At 27.4% G+C, this 17550-nt stretch overlaps 5 protein-coding genes across 7 annotated transcripts; 3 read left to right on the plus strand and 2 right to left on the minus strand.

Annotated features, from left to right (window-relative positions):
- Positions 1 to 161: 161 nt before the first annotated feature.
- Positions 162 to 1009, plus strand: LOC117166738 (ATP synthase F(0) complex subunit g, mitochondrial). Its single transcript, XM_033350982.2, has 2 exons — positions 162 to 310; positions 663 to 1009. The coding sequence occupies exons 1-2, from the start codon at positions 271 to 273 to the stop codon at positions 920 to 922; spliced, it is 300 nt and encodes a 99-aa protein (XP_033206873.1). The 5' UTR covers positions 162 to 270; the 3' UTR covers positions 923 to 1009.
- On the minus strand, positions 681 to 6340 carry LOC117166732 (tRNA (guanosine(18)-2'-O)-methyltransferase TARBP1). The gene is made up of 10 exons (XM_033350969.2): positions 3599 to 6340; positions 3300 to 3529; positions 3011 to 3227; positions 2769 to 2921; positions 2522 to 2686; positions 2266 to 2451; positions 2005 to 2179; positions 1576 to 1919; positions 1367 to 1503; positions 681 to 1310 (listed from the first exon to the last, which is right to left on the minus strand). The coding sequence occupies exons 1-10, from the start codon at positions 6338 to 6340 to the stop codon at positions 1160 to 1162; spliced, it is 4500 nt and encodes a 1499-aa protein (XP_033206860.1). The 3' UTR covers positions 681 to 1159.
- A 397-nt stretch (positions 6341 to 6737) lies between these two features.
- THG (tRNA-histidine guanylyltransferase) lies at positions 6738 to 9268 on the plus strand. The gene is made up of 3 exons (XM_033350975.2): positions 6738 to 7107; positions 7311 to 7555; positions 7695 to 9268. The coding sequence occupies exons 1-3, from the start codon at positions 6738 to 6740 to the stop codon at positions 8151 to 8153; spliced, it is 1074 nt and encodes a 357-aa protein (XP_033206866.1). The 3' UTR covers positions 8154 to 9268.
- A 229-nt stretch (positions 9269 to 9497) lies between these two features.
- VhaAC39-1 (V-type proton ATPase subunit VhaAC39-1) lies at positions 9498 to 11325 on the minus strand. Its single transcript, XM_033350976.2, has 6 exons — positions 11109 to 11325; positions 10632 to 10982; positions 10345 to 10502; positions 9959 to 10135; positions 9763 to 9840; positions 9498 to 9685 (listed from the first exon to the last, which is right to left on the minus strand). Exons 1-6 carry the CDS (start codon positions 11227 to 11229, stop codon positions 9524 to 9526), a joined length of 1047 nt encoding a protein of 348 aa, XP_033206867.1. The 5' UTR covers positions 11230 to 11325; the 3' UTR covers positions 9498 to 9523.
- A 695-nt stretch (positions 11326 to 12020) lies between these two features.
- On the plus strand, positions 12021 to 16527 carry l(2)gd1 (lethal (2) giant discs 1). 3 transcript variants are annotated; one of them, XM_033350970.2, is made up of 12 exons: positions 12022 to 12222; positions 12296 to 12428; positions 12522 to 12634; positions 12719 to 13079; positions 13158 to 13529; positions 13662 to 14036; positions 14116 to 14486; positions 14555 to 14730; positions 14807 to 15070; positions 15331 to 15369; positions 15748 to 15838; positions 15923 to 16527. In XM_033350970.2, exons 1-12 carry the CDS (start codon positions 12163 to 12165, stop codon positions 16040 to 16042), a joined length of 2475 nt encoding a protein of 824 aa, XP_033206861.1. In that variant the 5' UTR covers positions 12022 to 12162; the 3' UTR covers positions 16043 to 16527. The 3 variants fall into 3 exon arrangements, with proteins under 3 accessions (XP_076483920.1, XP_033206861.1, XP_033206862.1); XM_033350971.2 differs by lacking the exon at positions 15331 to 15369; XM_076627805.1 differs by lacking the exons at positions 15331 to 15369; positions 15923 to 16527 and having other exon boundaries at positions 12021 to 12222; positions 14807 to 15087.
- The last annotated feature ends 1023 nt before the right edge of the window (positions 16528 to 17550 follow it).

The raw sequence follows: 17550 nt of genomic DNA on the forward strand, positions 1-17550 counted from the left end.
CGATAAAGGATACATAAAGATAAAATTCTACGTTTCGTTTGTAATTTTATAATTGTATTCGGCTGCAGTCCATGGTATAGTATTTAGTATGTGTATGTATCTATTATCTTCTATTATATATGTACATAATTTTAAGTTATAATTCCAAAAATTACCGCTAGATGACAGAATTATCAATTGCAAAGGGGGTTGTACAGAATTATAGGGTGAGACGGTTGTGGTCTTGTGGTTCCTCTCGAAAGAAAGTTGCTTAAAGAAAGGTGATTAAAAATGTCGAAACTTATTGGAGAGGCTATAGCAATAACTAAAGGTACGTATTTAATGCTTAATTATTATAATTATTTTATTTCGTAAAGTTAATTATAACTTGCTGATAAAAATTGATTGTTATATAACTCAAATATTCTCGTTGTAAAATAAAAGAGAATTAATTGTTTTATTATCTTAAATTACGATCATACTTCAGTCATTGAAATCCCAGAATAATTTTAAATAAATCATTAATGGGCACATAATTTGTCAGAAATATTTTTCTTAATGTTTTCAAGGTTATGTAAGATATATATATTTCCAGTTGATTTTACTGTCAATCGTTAATAATCTTTTATTAATATAAATAAAATGTATTATAATTATTACTTATAATCATGTATTCATTGCAGTGTTATCAACAAAAACCAAGCCTGCTATTAGGAATCTTGTATATTATGGAAAAGTAGAATTAGTTCCGCCAAAGATATCTGACATTCCTGCCATAAGGAATGGTATCTCCAATATAATCAGTGCTGCTAAAAATAAACGATATCTTGATCTCACAGTACGTGAAGCTTGGCTAAATACATTAGTTGGAATTGAAATTTTATGTTGGTTCTTCGTAGGAGAATGTATTGGAAAACGACATCTTATAGGATATAACGTATAAAAATGTATTAACATTCATATGGGGATATAATCTCTGTGTAATAGTTATTCAAATAAATATATATATATATATATACATACATATAAATTCAATTTTAATTTTATAAATAAACATTAATATTATTTAATTAAAATATTTTCTTATTTCATTGCTAAGTTTCATAAAAGATGTGTTATTTAAAAAAAAGGAATATTAAACATTATACTATATAATTATTTATTATACTCAAAAATAGGATCATATTAATATATGTTGTTTTGCATACTGCCATATACATATTGCTCCACTAACATGAACATTTAATGATCGTATTACACCAACTTGTGGTATTTCTATGCAGGTATCAAACAAAGGTATCAAATTGGCAGGAATCCCATCTTTTTCATTTCTATAAATGACATTTATTATTATTCATATGAATTTATTTACTTTATAATTACTTACCCTAAAACAAGAATTGTCTTTTTCTCAAATTTCATACTTAACAAATTTGTACTATTAGCTGTTTGTTCTACTCCTACCAAAGACCATCCCATATCTTTTTTATTCAGTAAGTATTTGCATAGTTCATATGGTTTTGTCTACAATGGTCATGAATTGGTTACAATAAACCTTTTTTGTATGTATTAAAATGTTGTACATATAAAATATACCTCTGTAATAGTTATCCAATATTCAGCTGATACACTAAGATTCTGAAATTCCTTATCTTTAATTTGATTCATATTAGCAATAACCAATTCTTTTACATTAAAAATTTCACAAGTACGAGCAAGTCCTCCTAAGTTTGGAGTACGACTAACAAGACATGCTACAACTATAAGACCATCTTCATCTGATATTCTCTTATGAGAAATGGATTCTCTGATTGTTGGAAAAATATCACTATGTGACAAATTGGTAGACATTAGAGGATTAATTTTTTTTTGAATATCATTCAATTCTTCAAATTCCACATTACCGTTTTTTCCAAATGATTCTATACCACCTGTTTTTTCTTTAAATTTTAGGAATTTAGTATTCTTTACATGTATGAAGCATATTATTAGAAATTAGTATAATCATAATAGTTTATAAAATACCTGAGGATTTGATTAAAAATGATGATGTTTTAGTATCTGATAATGATGTATTTCTGTTATATAGCTGAAGAGAATGACCATTAAATTCTTCAAAATTCAAATTTTTGAACAAATGTGGATTTATCCATTCACTTGCATCCATATCAGTCAATCGAGGTAATTCATAATAAATTGTCTATAAATAGAAAGAAAACATTATTTAAATATATTTTTATTTTTATTTATTTATTTAATAATTTTAAATAGTAATTTTAATATTACTTGTAAGGTGTAGTTCAGTATAGGATGAAAAATAGAAAGATAAAAATCATCCTGAATTTTGTTTGAATTTCTTGCTAATCCATCATTCAAAGTTGCAATTGCGGCATTGTATAATCCTCTATATTGTAATGTTGCATGATCAAAATTCATTTCTTCCAATATTTTGTATAATTTTACAAAGATAATCTATTGTGAACAAAATATTAATATGATTATAATTTTTTATTAGTTTATAACTTAACATAATACAATTTACCTGAGCGTAAAGACGCATACTATATTGTTGTCCTAAACAGCAACGGGTAATATAATTGAGTGCCGTTAAAATAAAATTGCTTTGGGAATCTTTGGGTAGAAGTTTGGAAACATGATAAATGATACACATTATGGAACTAACACATCCTGGACGTGTTTTAATACCCTACACATATTATATTAGTTAGGGACTTCTTATATTAATAAAAAACAATTTCACAAGAGAAACACAAAACTTATTTAAATACCTTCTCAAAAAATTCCCAGATTTTATCATGAAATTCTATATTTTCCACAAAAATTTTTATTAATATCCATTCTTGCATTATTCGAACACTATGTTGATTACTTTCCAGAAGTATTAAATTACAAAGAAATTCTTGCAGTATTACAGTATTATCCTGTAGATGAATTAAATGTTTTTCCTACTATATTTATTACTACAATTTAAAATAAAATGATACGTAATTTACATACAATATTTTGTTACCTTAGTTAAAATTGGCTGTATTATTAATAAAGTTTGCATAATTCGATGCTTTATTTTATGTATGTAAGAATGATTGAAATATCGTTTATTTTTGTATTTTTCCAATCTCTGCAAAATACTTGGGAGAAATGTTGATCCAAATTCTCTATCTTCATTAATTATCTGATGTAGCAGAATGACAGAAGCTGCTCTAACATTAGCATCATTATTATGATCTCTATTAATGAAGTTAAAATATTAATAAAAAATGAATATATAATATAATATTAAAGAATATAAAAGTACCTACATTATTTGTATATGTTGTGGGTAATAGCTATGATAATTTTTTGTAATATATAAATAGACTTGATTTTCTATTTGTTTATCTTTTCGAAGTACATGTCCATGAAGGAGACATGCTAATAGTGCATCTTGTAGATTTTTTAAACAGCACGTGTTTAAAAATTTCATTTCATCTAATAAAAATTTTTTCAGTTTTGGCACATTATTACTTTCTTCCAGTAGTTGATTAAGAAACTAAAAATTAAAAATAATTTTAATATACAAGAAGAGATTCATTTCTTGAAAAATATATTACTATCTTACATTGTCTACAAAATCATTAATATTGGGTAATACCAAAAAATTATTGTTTATAACAACTCCTATAAGATTTTTTATTGCTAGAAAATAAATCTTGTTCTTTGTACTCAACAAAGTGGTTTTCCAACATGTAGTGAAAATAGATATCAAGTTTAATTTATTTTCTAGATCCCCTATTGCTCCCTTATTAACCATTGTTTTTAATATCAGTGCTACTTCTGGAATAATTTCATTTCCTCCCATTTCATATAAATAGGAAATACTTTTAATCCAGTCAATGTTTTGAGGCCATAATTTTATTTCTACTTTCGTTAAAAATTGATTTACAAGTCTAGCAAGTAATACATAACAATCTGATGCTATCTTCCCTTTCAGTTCTATTTCAGATTCATCATTACTAGGTATGTGAATATCATGGATATTTAATAATGGTTGTAAATAAAATGAAGTGTGGTTTGTACATAAGACATTTTGAGTATAATGTAAGATATATAAAGCATATATGTAATGCATGTTTGTATATTGTTTTATATTTTGAATAATAGTTATACTATCATTTTTGAACTTCTCAACATAATGTAAAATTTCCTGTTTTGTTAAAAGCAAGTTTCCATTGTTAAGAGTTGAAGTAATTGCAGTGAGATATCTGTTTAATTCTTCATAATTAAACTTGTATGGTATGCTTTTGCTGCTTTTAAGTAAAAATTTTAATGCATCATTAATATATAAAGTGAACAGTTGTATAATGCTCTCCTGTGTATCTACGTCACTTAAATTAAGTAAATATGACATAAATTCTATCATATAAAAAATATGTGCAGTATCTGCATAAGGTCTTGTAGCTATCCCTTTCAGTGATGATAGCCAATTATTGAGTACTCCTTCTACAGGACATGATTTCTGTTGTAATATTAGACCTGCATCATGAAACATTATAACAATAAGAGCAAATTTTGCAGGATTGAATTTTACATGCAAATTTTGACATGGATGTTCCTTACAAATAAATTTAATAAAATTTATTGCATCTACTTTTACTAATACTTCTCTCAACCATGCTATTATAATATTCCATAAAAATGAATTTCTTATGAAAATTTCTTCTAAAGGAAATTCTAACAACATATCCATTACAATTTTCAAATCATTAATTTTTTTTATAGAGAGAGGAATTGTTTTTAGAAGTTCAATCTGAAATGCAATTCTTAATATATGAGAATGCATTCGGTTTTTCTGAATTAAAGATTTAATTATATTTAATTGATCATCTTCCCAATAATTTAATACTTGACTTGAAACTGTCCTTAAAACTTTCATCATATAAAATATTGGTATAGGAGCCCATGTTTCTTCATTCATTATTTGAAGAACTTTATTTAAAAATTCAACTTGTTCCTTTTTTACATGTATAAATAATGTTACAATATTGTTTAATATTTCTGGTTCTTGTTGATAAGTTTGACATTCATATAAAAATGTATTATTTAAAACATGTATAAATAATTTTACAAACTGATCATCATGTAAAAGAGCAGGTAATTTACAAACATACAATATTCCCTGTTTTACTATAGTATTATTTTCGTGCAATAATATTCTTTCAAAACTTAGTTGTAACCAAATGTTGCTAAAGCAGTTGTTACATGCAGCATGCTCCTGACTTCCTTTTACCAAAATTGGTAAATGAGTTAATGCAGGTAATATTAGATGATGTTGTTTTTCTTCCAATGCTTCTAATATCAAGAAATAATTTTGTCTAATGTCATTTATTGATATTTCTGTTTTAATAGATTGATTGCATAGGAAAGGAGTAATTGTGTACTCTATCGATTTTAAATCACTTTCAGCTATAGTACTCATAAAACAAGTTATTCGTTTCATTATAAATAACGCTTGTTTACGATACTGCTGTATAGGAGACTTTAAGCTCTTCATTATTAATAACCATAGTTGTTTTGTACAATATAGATCATGATGTATAAGACTCTTATCTTTTAAATTTAATGAGAAATATATATCTACTAAAATGCTGAGTGCACTTAATAAATCTTTCAAATCATCTAATTCATTTAAGATACAATTCCATACAGCTGGGAAAATACTTTCAGAATCAAAGGTATTTATTAATTTTGGGAAAATTGAAGCAAATAATTGCCATTCCTTATTTTCTTTCATTTGCAACCATAATATTATATCTTTTAGGTACAAAGAATTAAAACGTTTCAGTAGATTTGATTCCAAGTCATTATATAGAAATTTCTTTAATTGTAACGATTCTAAAAAGCATTCTAGTATTTTCATATACAAAATTTTACTTTCATTACTATTCAAGGTATCAGCATTCGATTTCTGAAAATTTATCAAGTGTTGTTCAATACACTGTACATCACAGTGAAGCGTTAATCGTAAAATTATAATATCGTATAAAATTGGATATTCGATAAAATTTTGTAATTTTTTTTTCTCCAATAAAGTAGTTTCTATAATTTTAAAACATAAATCATTTGACACTGCTTTAGAATGTTTCTTTTTTGTATCAAATATAAGTTGATATTCATAACATAATATCATTCGAAATGTATGTAATTGCTTTGCATATAAATTGTCTTTTAGTATTTCGGCATTGTAATATTTGTTTAAACGATGTAGCAATAAAAATGGGTCATCTTTGAATGCAATGTCTAATAATTCCAAGATTGAAAAATCTATTGTTGAAGTATGCATATAGCGTTCATGCAGATCCATTTTATTGTAATTTTTTATTTTTATATATTTAGACTTATTTACATATTACGTAAATATATATATCTCCATAAAAATTTTAATGTATTTTATTTAAATATCTTCAATTCACAAGAATTTGTTACAATACAGTATTTTATTTAACTTGTGCATATCTTTACCCACATTTATACCCACTATACAGCTGCTAGCCTACCAGTTAACCAATTATACCTAACCAATAAACGCGCACGTGGTTATTTAGAAATATACATATGTATCAAACGGTAATTTATTTCGTCATAAAAAGTCAATAACAGATTTTTAATAAGTTCTTTATGAATTTGTGAGACAAATTGTGTACATCTCAAACTGAAGCAAACACGACAGTGGAGACTTCAACACTTAGCAGTTTCAGGAAATGTTGTATTTTCTGACAACAGGAAGCAACTTCCTGAAAATCATTAGCTTGGTCAAACAAGTGGTCAATAGCCGGCACATAAGTTTGACGAGAATGGCTAAAAGTAAATTTGAATATGTGAAAGAATTTGAACGTGATGACAGTTGTTTGCCAAATTGTTGGATTGTGGTTAGAATTGATGGAAGGAATTTTTCAAAATTCTGTGAAGCGCATCAATTTACTAAACCGAATGATGTAGCAGCTTTGCAATTAATGAATCGCGCGGCTATTACGGTTATGGAAGATTTTAAAGAAATCATTCTAGGTTTTGGTCAAAGTGATGAATATTCTTTTGTCTTTCGAAAAGACACTGAACTTTACAAACGAAGAGGTACGTACGTTTTAAAAAGTAATTTATAACATGATAAATTTAAGATGATAAATAATTAATATGGAAACACAAAAAATGTATATGTGCGTGTATATGTATTGATTTCTATACAATTATTATTGTTTACATGTTACATAATATTTGTATTCCATAATGTTTAATAACACAAATATATTGTTTAAGACATTTTTATAATATTTTAGCTTCAAAATTGATGACAAATGTGAATTCTCTTTTTGCATCATCGTATGTTTATCATTGGCCACGTTTCTTCCAAGGCAAGGAATTATATTATCCACCATCTTTCGATGCCCGTGTTGTATTATATCCTACAGATAAAAACTTAAGGGATTATTTAGCATGGCGACAGGCTGATGCTCATGTAAACAATTTATATAACACCTGCTTTTGGAATCTTGTATTAAAAGGAAAGCTAACTCCGACTCAGGTAAACTCTCCTATAATACATATATATAAAAAAATGATAATTATGTACATGTATATGTGTAAATAATTATATATACCTTAGTAATTTTGAATCATATTTCTAAAAATTATTATTTTTATTTATTTATTTTAATTTTTAGGCAGAAGGAAAACTTAGAGGTACATTGGCATCACATAAGAACGAATTACTTTTTCAAGAATTTGGTATAAATTATAATAATGAGCCACCACTTTTTCGAAAGGGTACTACACTTATAAGGAAATTAATACCTGATGGGACAGGCAGATTAAAACCTGCAGTGGTTCCATTGGTAGATGATATTATTGGAGACCGTTTCTGGAAAGAAAACCCGGAAGTACTTGGGTTAAAAAGTTTAGCAACTTATCAACCTCCAAATTTAGTAAATAATGTTAGTTCAAATCCAATTAGAACAACAAAACCACCATCTCCAACCACGAACATGAAACATATTAATAACACTCCACCACCTCCAGTTGCTAATGTGAATTCTATGAAAGAAGAAGTGCATCCAGCAAGAAGCCGAGAATCAGATGGAGAAAGAATGCAGTGTGAAAGTGAACGAATTTGTAGAAGATAAGAAGTGTTTTATATTTTTTTTATAATAAATTTGAAAAACATCCTAACGGAAAATAATGGAAGTTTATTTCCAGTAATATTAAGAATATTTTAATCGCGTTTTATCTGAAGTGGTAGTTTTATAAAATGTTAATTATTAGTGAAAGAATTACAAAGTACAGAATTGATAATTCTGACTACATTTATGATTCCTTTGTAAATTCTTCACTTAAAAATTAATTTTTATCTTACTACTTTTTTGGAGAAATTATATTTTTATATGATAAATTGCATATTTATGTATATACGTGTACTTTCACATACATATATACACATGTACATATATATGTATATGTTATAAACTGTTTTAGAGAAATGGATACGTATACATATATATTTGAAAAAATATTTTTCGTTAGGATTTCATATTTTAAAACTTATTCACTTTCAGTATCGCATTTTCTAATAGCAAAATATTGTATCAATTAATCTTAAATTATTTATGAAATGAAAGGCTGCTCTAGAGTAAATGTACTAAGATTTTTATAAAAAAATCTTGTTCATAAACACAGAAGTAGTTTACTAAACCATTTTGAATTAATTTCAGGTATAAAATTTTATAATTCTGCATGTGTATGTTTGTAAGTTCTATAATAATCAGTTTGAATATTATCGTATGATGGATTAATTTGAATATTATTACACGATCTATTACATTAAATATTGCTTCGTTATTAGAAGAACATGCAAAATATAAGTATTCTAGAAATAAAGGTATTGTAAGTATGTCGTTAGATATTTATGTTGTTTATCTTTTTCATTGTATGGATATACTGACTTACTTACCTGACTAATTAAATTTTCGACATATAATTGATCATATATATGACATATATATGTATATTGCAAAATTTCTAACTTTTTTGGGTAAAAATGAAGAAAAATGAAAAGCTTCAGTTTATAAGATCTTATTATTTGAATTGAATGTTTTAAACTTATGTGGAATGCATTATATATTATTTTATATTACAATAGAATCAATAATTACAACATCAGAAAATATCAAACATAATATATACTGCTACAATAAAATACACTATGTACACCTATATAATATGAACTCTTACTAAATAATAATTTTATGTATAATAATTTTCAATATCATCTGTTCGATTTGGCTAGAGACATAGTTATATTTGTTTATCTCAGTTGTTAATGAAATAATTATATTTTTTTTCAATTTACATTTGCTTTTTCTCCATAATATGAAATACTGCAGAATTATTAGTTATTCGTGGTTAAGAAATAAAAATAAGAAGGAAAATTTACTTTTGCCGTATGATATTGTTGTATAGTTAAATATAAATGATCAACAAAACATCAAGAAATTTATTAAAAAATTGGAATGTAATTATCTATTTTAGCACGATGCTTTTGTGCAACACATTCCGCTATCCATACAATATTACGGCATTCTTGTTCCTTTAATTTAAGATAACTGTAGAATACTCCAAAGTGAAATTGTTGAAGGAAAGCATGAACATTTAAGCGAACCTGTGGTAATAATATTAAAATTAGAAAAATTTACAGATATTTTGCTACATTAACTTTTGTGACAATATTAAATTTACCTCATGCTCAAAGAATTTATCTTCTAAAGTTTTATCACCAGGATTGTTACCTGCACCTTCAAATAAAGCACTGTATTCCTGAAAAAAGAATTCAAATGTAAAATTAATACATTTATATAAATGTATATTGTATATGAATTCAGAGATATAAATTTCTTAAAAAGTATAAGATCTTATTTTTAAAACATATACATACAACAAAGTATTCTGCTACAGCTTTGACCTGTTCATAATCATCGGCCCTTGCTAGTGCGGCTAATCCATCTGGATTTAATTTTCCACAACGTGGATACAATTTTGCTCTATCATCTTTACCCAATTCAGTTCCAAATGAATTTATGGTTATAATAATTGCTCGCCTATCAGCTTCAAACTGTACAAATAATTCGTATTTAATAAATTATGTCATTGGATTACGTTAATTTACATTCATTATACTGGTTGTAATTTTAAATTTGTAAGTTAGAAATAAGATTTATATCCACAAACACATACAGTGTATGGATTGAAGAAAATAAAAAAGAAAAAAATAGATAAGTTGTCATTGATTATATAAAATATTAATTTGAGAAAATTTAATACCGCAAGTATTTCACACATAGTATCTGCAGTTGTCCCACCAATTTCTTTACAAAATTTATAAAATGCTTCCAAATAAGCTTTGTATAATGTATTTCTGATTATTTCTATGTTCATTTCATCCAAATCTTGTTCAGAAATGCAATCCACAAAAAAGGGTGCTAGAATTTCATTGAATATTTAATATAGTAAAAAATAATAAATCAAGGTATGATTAAGGAATACAAACTATTTTATGCTTTCAATATATTACATACAAATTTTAAGACGTATTTAAATATATTTCATACCTAAAGGGGTGTCTACCAAAACTGCGTTATAAAGTTCAGCAGGTGTAGCTGCTACATGAATAGCTTCCATTTGTTCGAAACTGCCTAGAGGGTGACATTTAGGGATCAACTCTGAAATTGGTCTTTGATGCAATGTTCCAGTAATTAGTAAAATAATATTATCGATCATATAACTATAAGTAATGAAATCTAAAAATTGCGACAAAGGTTCTACAGAATGGTTGCGCATATGTTGAAATTCCACAACAAGCTTTTCTCTTAATTTATCATCGATCACACTAACAGAAAGTGGTGATGGCTCATTAGCTAAAAAACTGCCATAATCTGTACCAGCCAAATGTAGTTTTAAATCTGTGGAAATAAAAATTAATTAATATCGATAGGTATTAATAATAAATTGAATATCATGTACTTTTTAAGTTTCAGATAATTTTTATTGTTTCTGGAACTGAAATGTAAGTGTTGAGTAAAACTTACCTTCAAGAGTTTCACATTGTACAAGATTAAGATAGTCACTTTGTTGAAGAATTCCACATTTAAAGCCTCGGCAAAGGCCCTCCAAATACCCTCCGTCGATGTTAAACATACAACCCTTCATTTTGGAGGATCGTTTATTACAATTACTCCAATTGAAATACCGATACGTCAAAGTTGAAATCGGACTCGCCCTTTTTCGTGTCGATCATATGACCATCTAGCGAGAAGTTTGTTGCAAGCCATGAAAAAATGGCTAAATTTCTGAATGATATCGACTTCGAGTAGCTATCGAATATTTGATCAAACTGATCCATTTAAATTTGATTTTTTCGAATTTTAGTAACTATTTTCTAATAATGCAAAATAATATACAATAGTTTACAACAGGTCAAAGATTATATTAAAATAATCATTAATCTAGTTAAATACAAAAACCTTTCACATTTTTCCTTCGTATTATTATGTATCATATCAAATTTAAAAAAATACTTTGATTTAACACTATATACTAAGTTAGTTTGTAGTGATCCCACAACAATGTACAAAAAATGACAAATGCACACAGGAAAACATATTATAAAACAGTAAATATATTATGGTTTTGAAAGTATGCAAAACTTAATGTACTTAATATATTCAAAAAATTAATTTAAGAAGTAATAAATTGAGTTTAAACTTTTCGATATGAATGTTTAGAGATAGGTGTTTAAAATAATTCTTTAAATAAGTTAAATTTTTAAGGGCAGTAGTATAAAATTCTATCATTTGAAGTATATATACGTACTAAATTTAGTAAACTCATCTATTCATATATTTATATTTGAGTTATCGAAATCATTTATACATACTATCGAGAAATATATTTACATCATACGTTGAAACCGAGGTGATATTACTACTTCTTTGCATTGTATAGTGAATGACGCATACTAGTATGGAAGACTGTTTTGATGTAATACGCTTTTTACCTGTGACGTGTTTTATCAATTTAAGTGTTCTTGATATTTTATTAATTATTAATTGATTTGTGGTAGAATATATTACACGAAGTAGTATGTTTGGAAAGAGAGAGAATTCAAAACGACAAACAAAACCCACTGGCAGTCTTGCACAAGTATTATCTTGTAATGTTTTTAACCCTACTTTTCGATTGGTTACATTTTTCTAAACATAATATCTTTTAACAGTATGGAATTTTCGATGTACCAGCAACGTTAGATGATATAGGTAATGACTTTATGAATGACGATGACGATTTAGAAGCTGAATTAATAGCTTTAACATCTGGTGATGACAATGTTGGAAAATCTAGACGTGCTGGTAAGTAAATATTATTTGTATGCTTACTATTAATTATCTGTACGATCGATAACATATTAAATACAATATTGATATATTTTATCATTCGCATAGCATCTCGTAAACCAGTTCTTAAAGAAAATTTAGATGTAATGGTAACTGAAAGTATGAAAGATATAAATTTTGAAGAAGAGGTATCTGATGGAGAGGATGATCCAGAATTATTGGTATAAATTCTATCATTCGTGTTTTTATTTCTAATAGCTGTTTAGTTATATTAAACTCATTTTTAATATTTTATATTATGTCAGAGTGAACTTAAAATGATTACGAATGAGGGAATTTCTGAGTCTATAACTCCAGAGAAAGAAGAAAGTTTAGTAGCTGAAAACACAGAACAGTCTGAAACACAAAATGATAATGAAAGTATAATTAAACTCTTAAAAGAAAGATTACAACTTTATGAGATTGCTGAAAAAAAAGCAAAACGAGAAAATGAATTAAGTCGAGCAAGAAGGTTTAGCAGAGGTATTAAGACACTTACAGAATTATTGAAAAATGCTGAGGCAGGGAAATCTATTAGCGAAAACGATATACCACCGGAATTACCACCACACGCTACAGCTGAAACAACTGAGAAAGTACTAGTAACTAATAAAACAGAATTTACAGGTATTATTTAATAGAAAGCCATATTTCTTTTTTTGTTATGATTTGCTTTTTATAATCTTGTAATACTATATTTTTTAGAAGAAACTACCACTGCAGCTGAGGCTGATACTTATCCTGCAGAAAATAATACTGTTGAAGAGTCTGCTCCAATAAAAAGTATAGATGAAGAGGCATTAAAATTATTGAAAGATAGACAGCAACAATATAAAATGGCAGCAATAGCATGGAAAAGAGCTAGTAACATGAAAGAGGCTCTCCAATGTTTAAATATAGCCAAACATTTTGATATAGTTATTGCAGCAGTAAATGCAGGAGAAACAGTTGATTTATCAGATATGCCAGCTTCTCCAAATCTGCCTGGATTAGATACTACTACAGTATCAACTGAAAAGTCAGAAAAAACAGAAAGTGAGACACAGGGGAAGTCTTCTGAAGACATTCCCTCAACAGGTAAATTTTGATGGTAATTTAATAATTTACTTTGTGCATATAATATTACAAAAATGATATTAAACATATGAAGTGAATTAAATTTGTTAAAAATAATTATACTTCTAATGTTTTGTTTTATTGGGAAAACAGAAGTGAAACCATCAAGTTCAGAAAATTTAGAGGTTGCTTTAAAAGAACGTCTTGAAGCATGTAAAAAGATAAAAGCGACTGCAGAAGGTGAAGGAAACTCGTCTAAAGCTCGCAGATATGGCCGCATTTGCAAACAATTTGAAGATGCTATTAAATTATATGCTCGTGGAAAACTCGTTCCTTTTGATGAATTACCTACTATACCTGGTTTTGAACCCCTTACAGTTCCTTCGCAATCTGTACCTGATCCAGCAACAGATAAAAATGGAAAACCGTCAGATTTAATAACGCCAAGCAGTACGGAATCTAAGCTACCTGAAAATAAAGTTTCTTCAGATCCAAAAGTTTCTGTCCCTCCTGCAAAAGCAGAAATAGGTAGTTGAGAAAATGTTATGATTTATAAAATGATCTACCATTGTTATAATATCTAATTAATATATATTTTAAATGATAGGGAAGAAGCAAAATCAAAAGACATCACGTGCTGAGAAACAGTTAGCTTTATTACAACAACGCCAACATGAATTAAAGCAAGCTGCTCTTAACGCAAAAAAAGAAGGAGATATAGAATTAGCCCGTACTTATCTAAGACAAGCAAAAGGAATGGATCCATTGATCGAAGCTAGTAGAGGAGGCTTACCAGTTGATATGAATTCTATACCATTGTCTCCAGCAGCAAAAACTGAGCTTAATGCAGATAGTATAATAGGTTTATTGGATGATAGTTTTACGGTAGTCGATACTGAAGATTGTTCAGAGAAAGTAATTGGAACGGATGAAGAAATTTATGAGAACCTTGAGTCACAATTAATGAAACAAATTAAGGTAAACTGATGACACAGGTAAAGTAAATTTATAAATCTTTAATCGTAAATTATGCAATTTTATTATAGTGGTGTTTATGCACCAGAGATCATTGTAAAGCATTAGGAGATGTATCTGGATATAATAAATGGGAACGTCTAGCACTGAATTATAAACGAGATTTAGATATGCTAACAGTTCGAAAACGTGATGCACTACCATCGCCACAACATCATTACGAGATAAAAACTCATACTATAGTTCAGTTAGTATAGTAAAGTTTTCCACTATGTTAGTTAATAGAATTATTACATTGTAATTGTAAATATATTGTTTTACAGGAGTTGCACAGATTTAAGCGATAGTGACATAGAAATTTCAATAATTAGGGGAATAAATTATTCGAAAGATGCAGATACTTATGTCATATTTGAATTCCCTTATCCTTCAGATAGTCCTCCATCAGATAGAACGGCTACTGTTAAAGGAACGTGTAACCCAGAATATGAAGCAGTATTTCCATTAACTGGAATAGATCGTTTATCAAGACAGTGTCAACGAACATTCAAAAGACATGCATTAAAATGTCAAGTTTGGGCTAAAGGGTAACGAAAATAGCGACGTAATCAAATTATGATTTATTCGTATTTTGACAATATCATAGTTTTATAACGTGTATATATTTTTAAATAATTTATAATAAGTTTCTTTCCGATAACTTATACTATTTTTCCAATTAGAAACATTGGTAAAATAATATAATGTCATCTATTGTTTGTAAATAATATTTTTAAGGATAAAATATAATTATATATTAGATATAATAATATTGAAGATAGCAAATAGATGAGTACGTTGCTTGCAGATGCTCGCTGAATTCCATCCTGTGTTGCATTAACTCAAGGTATGAAAATTTCGTACTTTTGTAAAGCATTCAGCTTCTAAATTATGAACCAGAGATAATGTGCTACTGCTTTATTTGTTTTCTTTTTTCCTCTTATTCTTCTTTTTTTTTCAAAAGCGCATTTATTATAAGACTGAGGCATTATTAAGTAAATATTTCGAAATAAGAGGAATGAAAGTCGATTATAGAAAAAAATGTTTGGTTGTAAATAATTATTGTTGTAAATTGATACACTTGATTTCTATGATGCCCATATTGCACGAGCAGGCTGTAACAACGTAAACTTGTATTTATAGATTTTAGATTTAAATTGTACAAGTCCCAAATATTGAAACATCCTTTTGCTACTGCATGTAATTTGTATTTTTTATTTTGCAGAGGATTTTTTAGAAGCGATAGTCTCTTAGGTACAGTAACAGTAAAATTACAACCCTTGGAAACTCAATGTGTACTTCATGACTCGTTTCCGGTAAATAATAAAGACTATTTGTTAAATATTATTTTCTAATTAAATACGTAATTCTTATATTAAAGAAATACTATATTATCGTAGTTAATGGATGGAAGGAAGCCAACAGGTGGGAAACTTGAGTTAAAAATACGTTTGAGAAATCCGATTGTTACAAAACAGATAGAAAAGATTACAGACAAGTGGCTGGTTATTGATTATTGATTAATATCTTAGAATTGCGATTGTAAATTTATTTTGTCAGCGATCGCACCATCGAGGCTTTGGAAATGTAACATGCTGATCAAGATGTGATAGAAATATGTATTTTGTTTTATTAACAGCTTTAATCAAGTTGATATAAATATGTATATCATCAACAAAAAAAATAACTTGTATAATATAACATAAGCATTCAGCCGACATAGAAATATAATAAATAATAAATATGTACAGAAGCATAATTTAATATGTAAATATTGAAGCACAGTATGCAAAAATTTGTAAACATCATGTATGTATGTGTGGCTGATAATTATTTTTTTAATCTTAATATATAGAAACAAATGGTATATTCCTCTGCTTTGTTTTTTTCTATTAAATTATGATTTGTTATAGATCCTAGCGAATAACTTGAATGATCATTATGAGCAATTTTATAAATATAATTTTGTAATCATTTATTGTTTAAATAAAGAAATTGAAAATTATATCCTAAACATATAAATTACCTCTTAAGATAAGTATAAGATTATTAATAAATATAAAGGCTTACTAACTATATCGTTGAGTTACTAATTTGAAATTAATTTGGGATTCAAATGTTATAGAGTATTTAAAAAGGAACGTGTTTAAATAATTGAGCCCTAAATATAACTGAACTTAATTAGCATGCACGTAAGGGACTATCGGTTGTACATATCGAACAATTTAAACGCGGAGAAGGAACGATTGCGAACTGAAGCTGAATCCACATTTCCAGAGAACAATACAGCAGGTGAACCCCACTAACAAACTATTGTCTGATAATCGTTCAACTCTGTCTCCTCCCAGTTCGTCATTCTACTGTTTCATTCTCATCTACGTGATTCTAATCACCACAAATCCTTGTAATTTATATAATACTTACGAGATATTTATTCGTCATAATATACAAACAAATAATCGATTTAATAAAATAAACACGAGGCATAAGCTTTAACATAAAAATCATCGTATTTCATAAATAAAGTTATCTTAACATATTTTTGAATGTTATATATATTGTATATAAAGTAATTTGAATATTTTTATCGTGATTTGATCTTAAATTAATAGTAAATATATCGATTTTGACGCAGTTATTGACAAATGACGTATATTCGATTGCAAAATATAATTAAGACAAAATATATGACGAATTCGTAAACTTGCAACGAAATAGAAATTACGATATACAATCAAAAAGCACAAAAAATAAAAAGAAAATTTATCATTTCCCTATAATAATTATAGGAGATTTACGATCAGCTTAGAGATTCTTTTTGCACGAGCTTCTATTCATTAAGTATTGTATTTCTTTCCACAATACGATTTAAATCAAATACATATTTCACGCTCGACTAGAATTTCTCGAAAAACTGAATAAAAAAAATCAGTTCTTCGAAACGATCTTTGTAACTCATCGGCCTTTTGTGATCCACATACGAAAGGGTCAGAGTGCGGTACAAAAGGATGCTCGAAAAGATTGGTAC

Source organism: Bombus vancouverensis, chromosome 2 (assembly GCF_051014615.1).
Source record: "Bombus vancouverensis nearcticus chromosome 2, iyBomVanc1_principal, whole genome shotgun sequence".
In the NCBI taxonomy this organism is placed as follows: Eukaryota; Metazoa; Arthropoda; class Insecta; order Hymenoptera; family Apidae; genus Bombus; species Bombus vancouverensis.

Bases quoted from the DNA above. Each gene is read 5' to 3' on its own strand.
- VhaAC39-1 (XM_033350976.2), bottom strand. From the start codon at position 11,229: ATGAAGGGTTGTATGTTTAACATCGACGGAGGGTATTTGGAGGGCCTT. The intron at 10,503-10,631 runs GTATGAAATATA...ATGAAATTCTAG, and splicing joins TTTGGTAGACACCCCTTTAG to CACCCTTTTTTGTGGATTGC. The intron at 9,686-9,762 runs GTAAATTTAATA...TTATTACCACAG, and splicing joins ATAAATTCTTTGAGCATGAG to GTTCGCTTAAATGTTCATGC.
- THG (XM_033350975.2), top strand. From the start codon at position 6,738: ATGTTGTATTTTCTGACAACAGGAAGCAACTTCCTGAAAATCATTAGC. The intron at 7,108-7,310 runs GTACGTACGTTT...ATAATATTTTAG, and splicing joins TGAACTTTACAAACGAAGAG to CTTCAAAATTGATGACAAAT. The intron at 7,556-7,694 runs GTAAACTCTCCT...TTTAATTTTTAG, and splicing joins GAAAGCTAACTCCGACTCAG to GCAGAAGGAAAACTTAGAGG.
- LOC117166732 (XM_033350969.2), bottom strand. From the start codon at position 6,340: ATGGATCTGCATGAACGCTATATGCATACTTCAACAATAGATTTTTCA. The intron at 3,530-3,598 runs GTAAGATAGTAA...TTTAATTTTTAG, and splicing joins TTAATGATTTTGTAGACAAT to TTTCTTAATCAACTACTGGA. The intron at 2,687-2,768 runs GTATTTAAATAA...TAATATGTGTAG, and splicing joins TCTGGGAATTTTTTGAGAAG to GGTATTAAAACACGTCCAGG.
- LOC117166738 (XM_033350982.2), top strand. From the start codon at position 271: ATGTCGAAACTTATTGGAGAGGCTATAGCAATAACTAAAG. The intron at 311-662 runs GTACGTATTTAA...TATTCATTGCAG, and splicing joins GGCTATAGCAATAACTAAAG to TGTTATCAACAAAAACCAAG.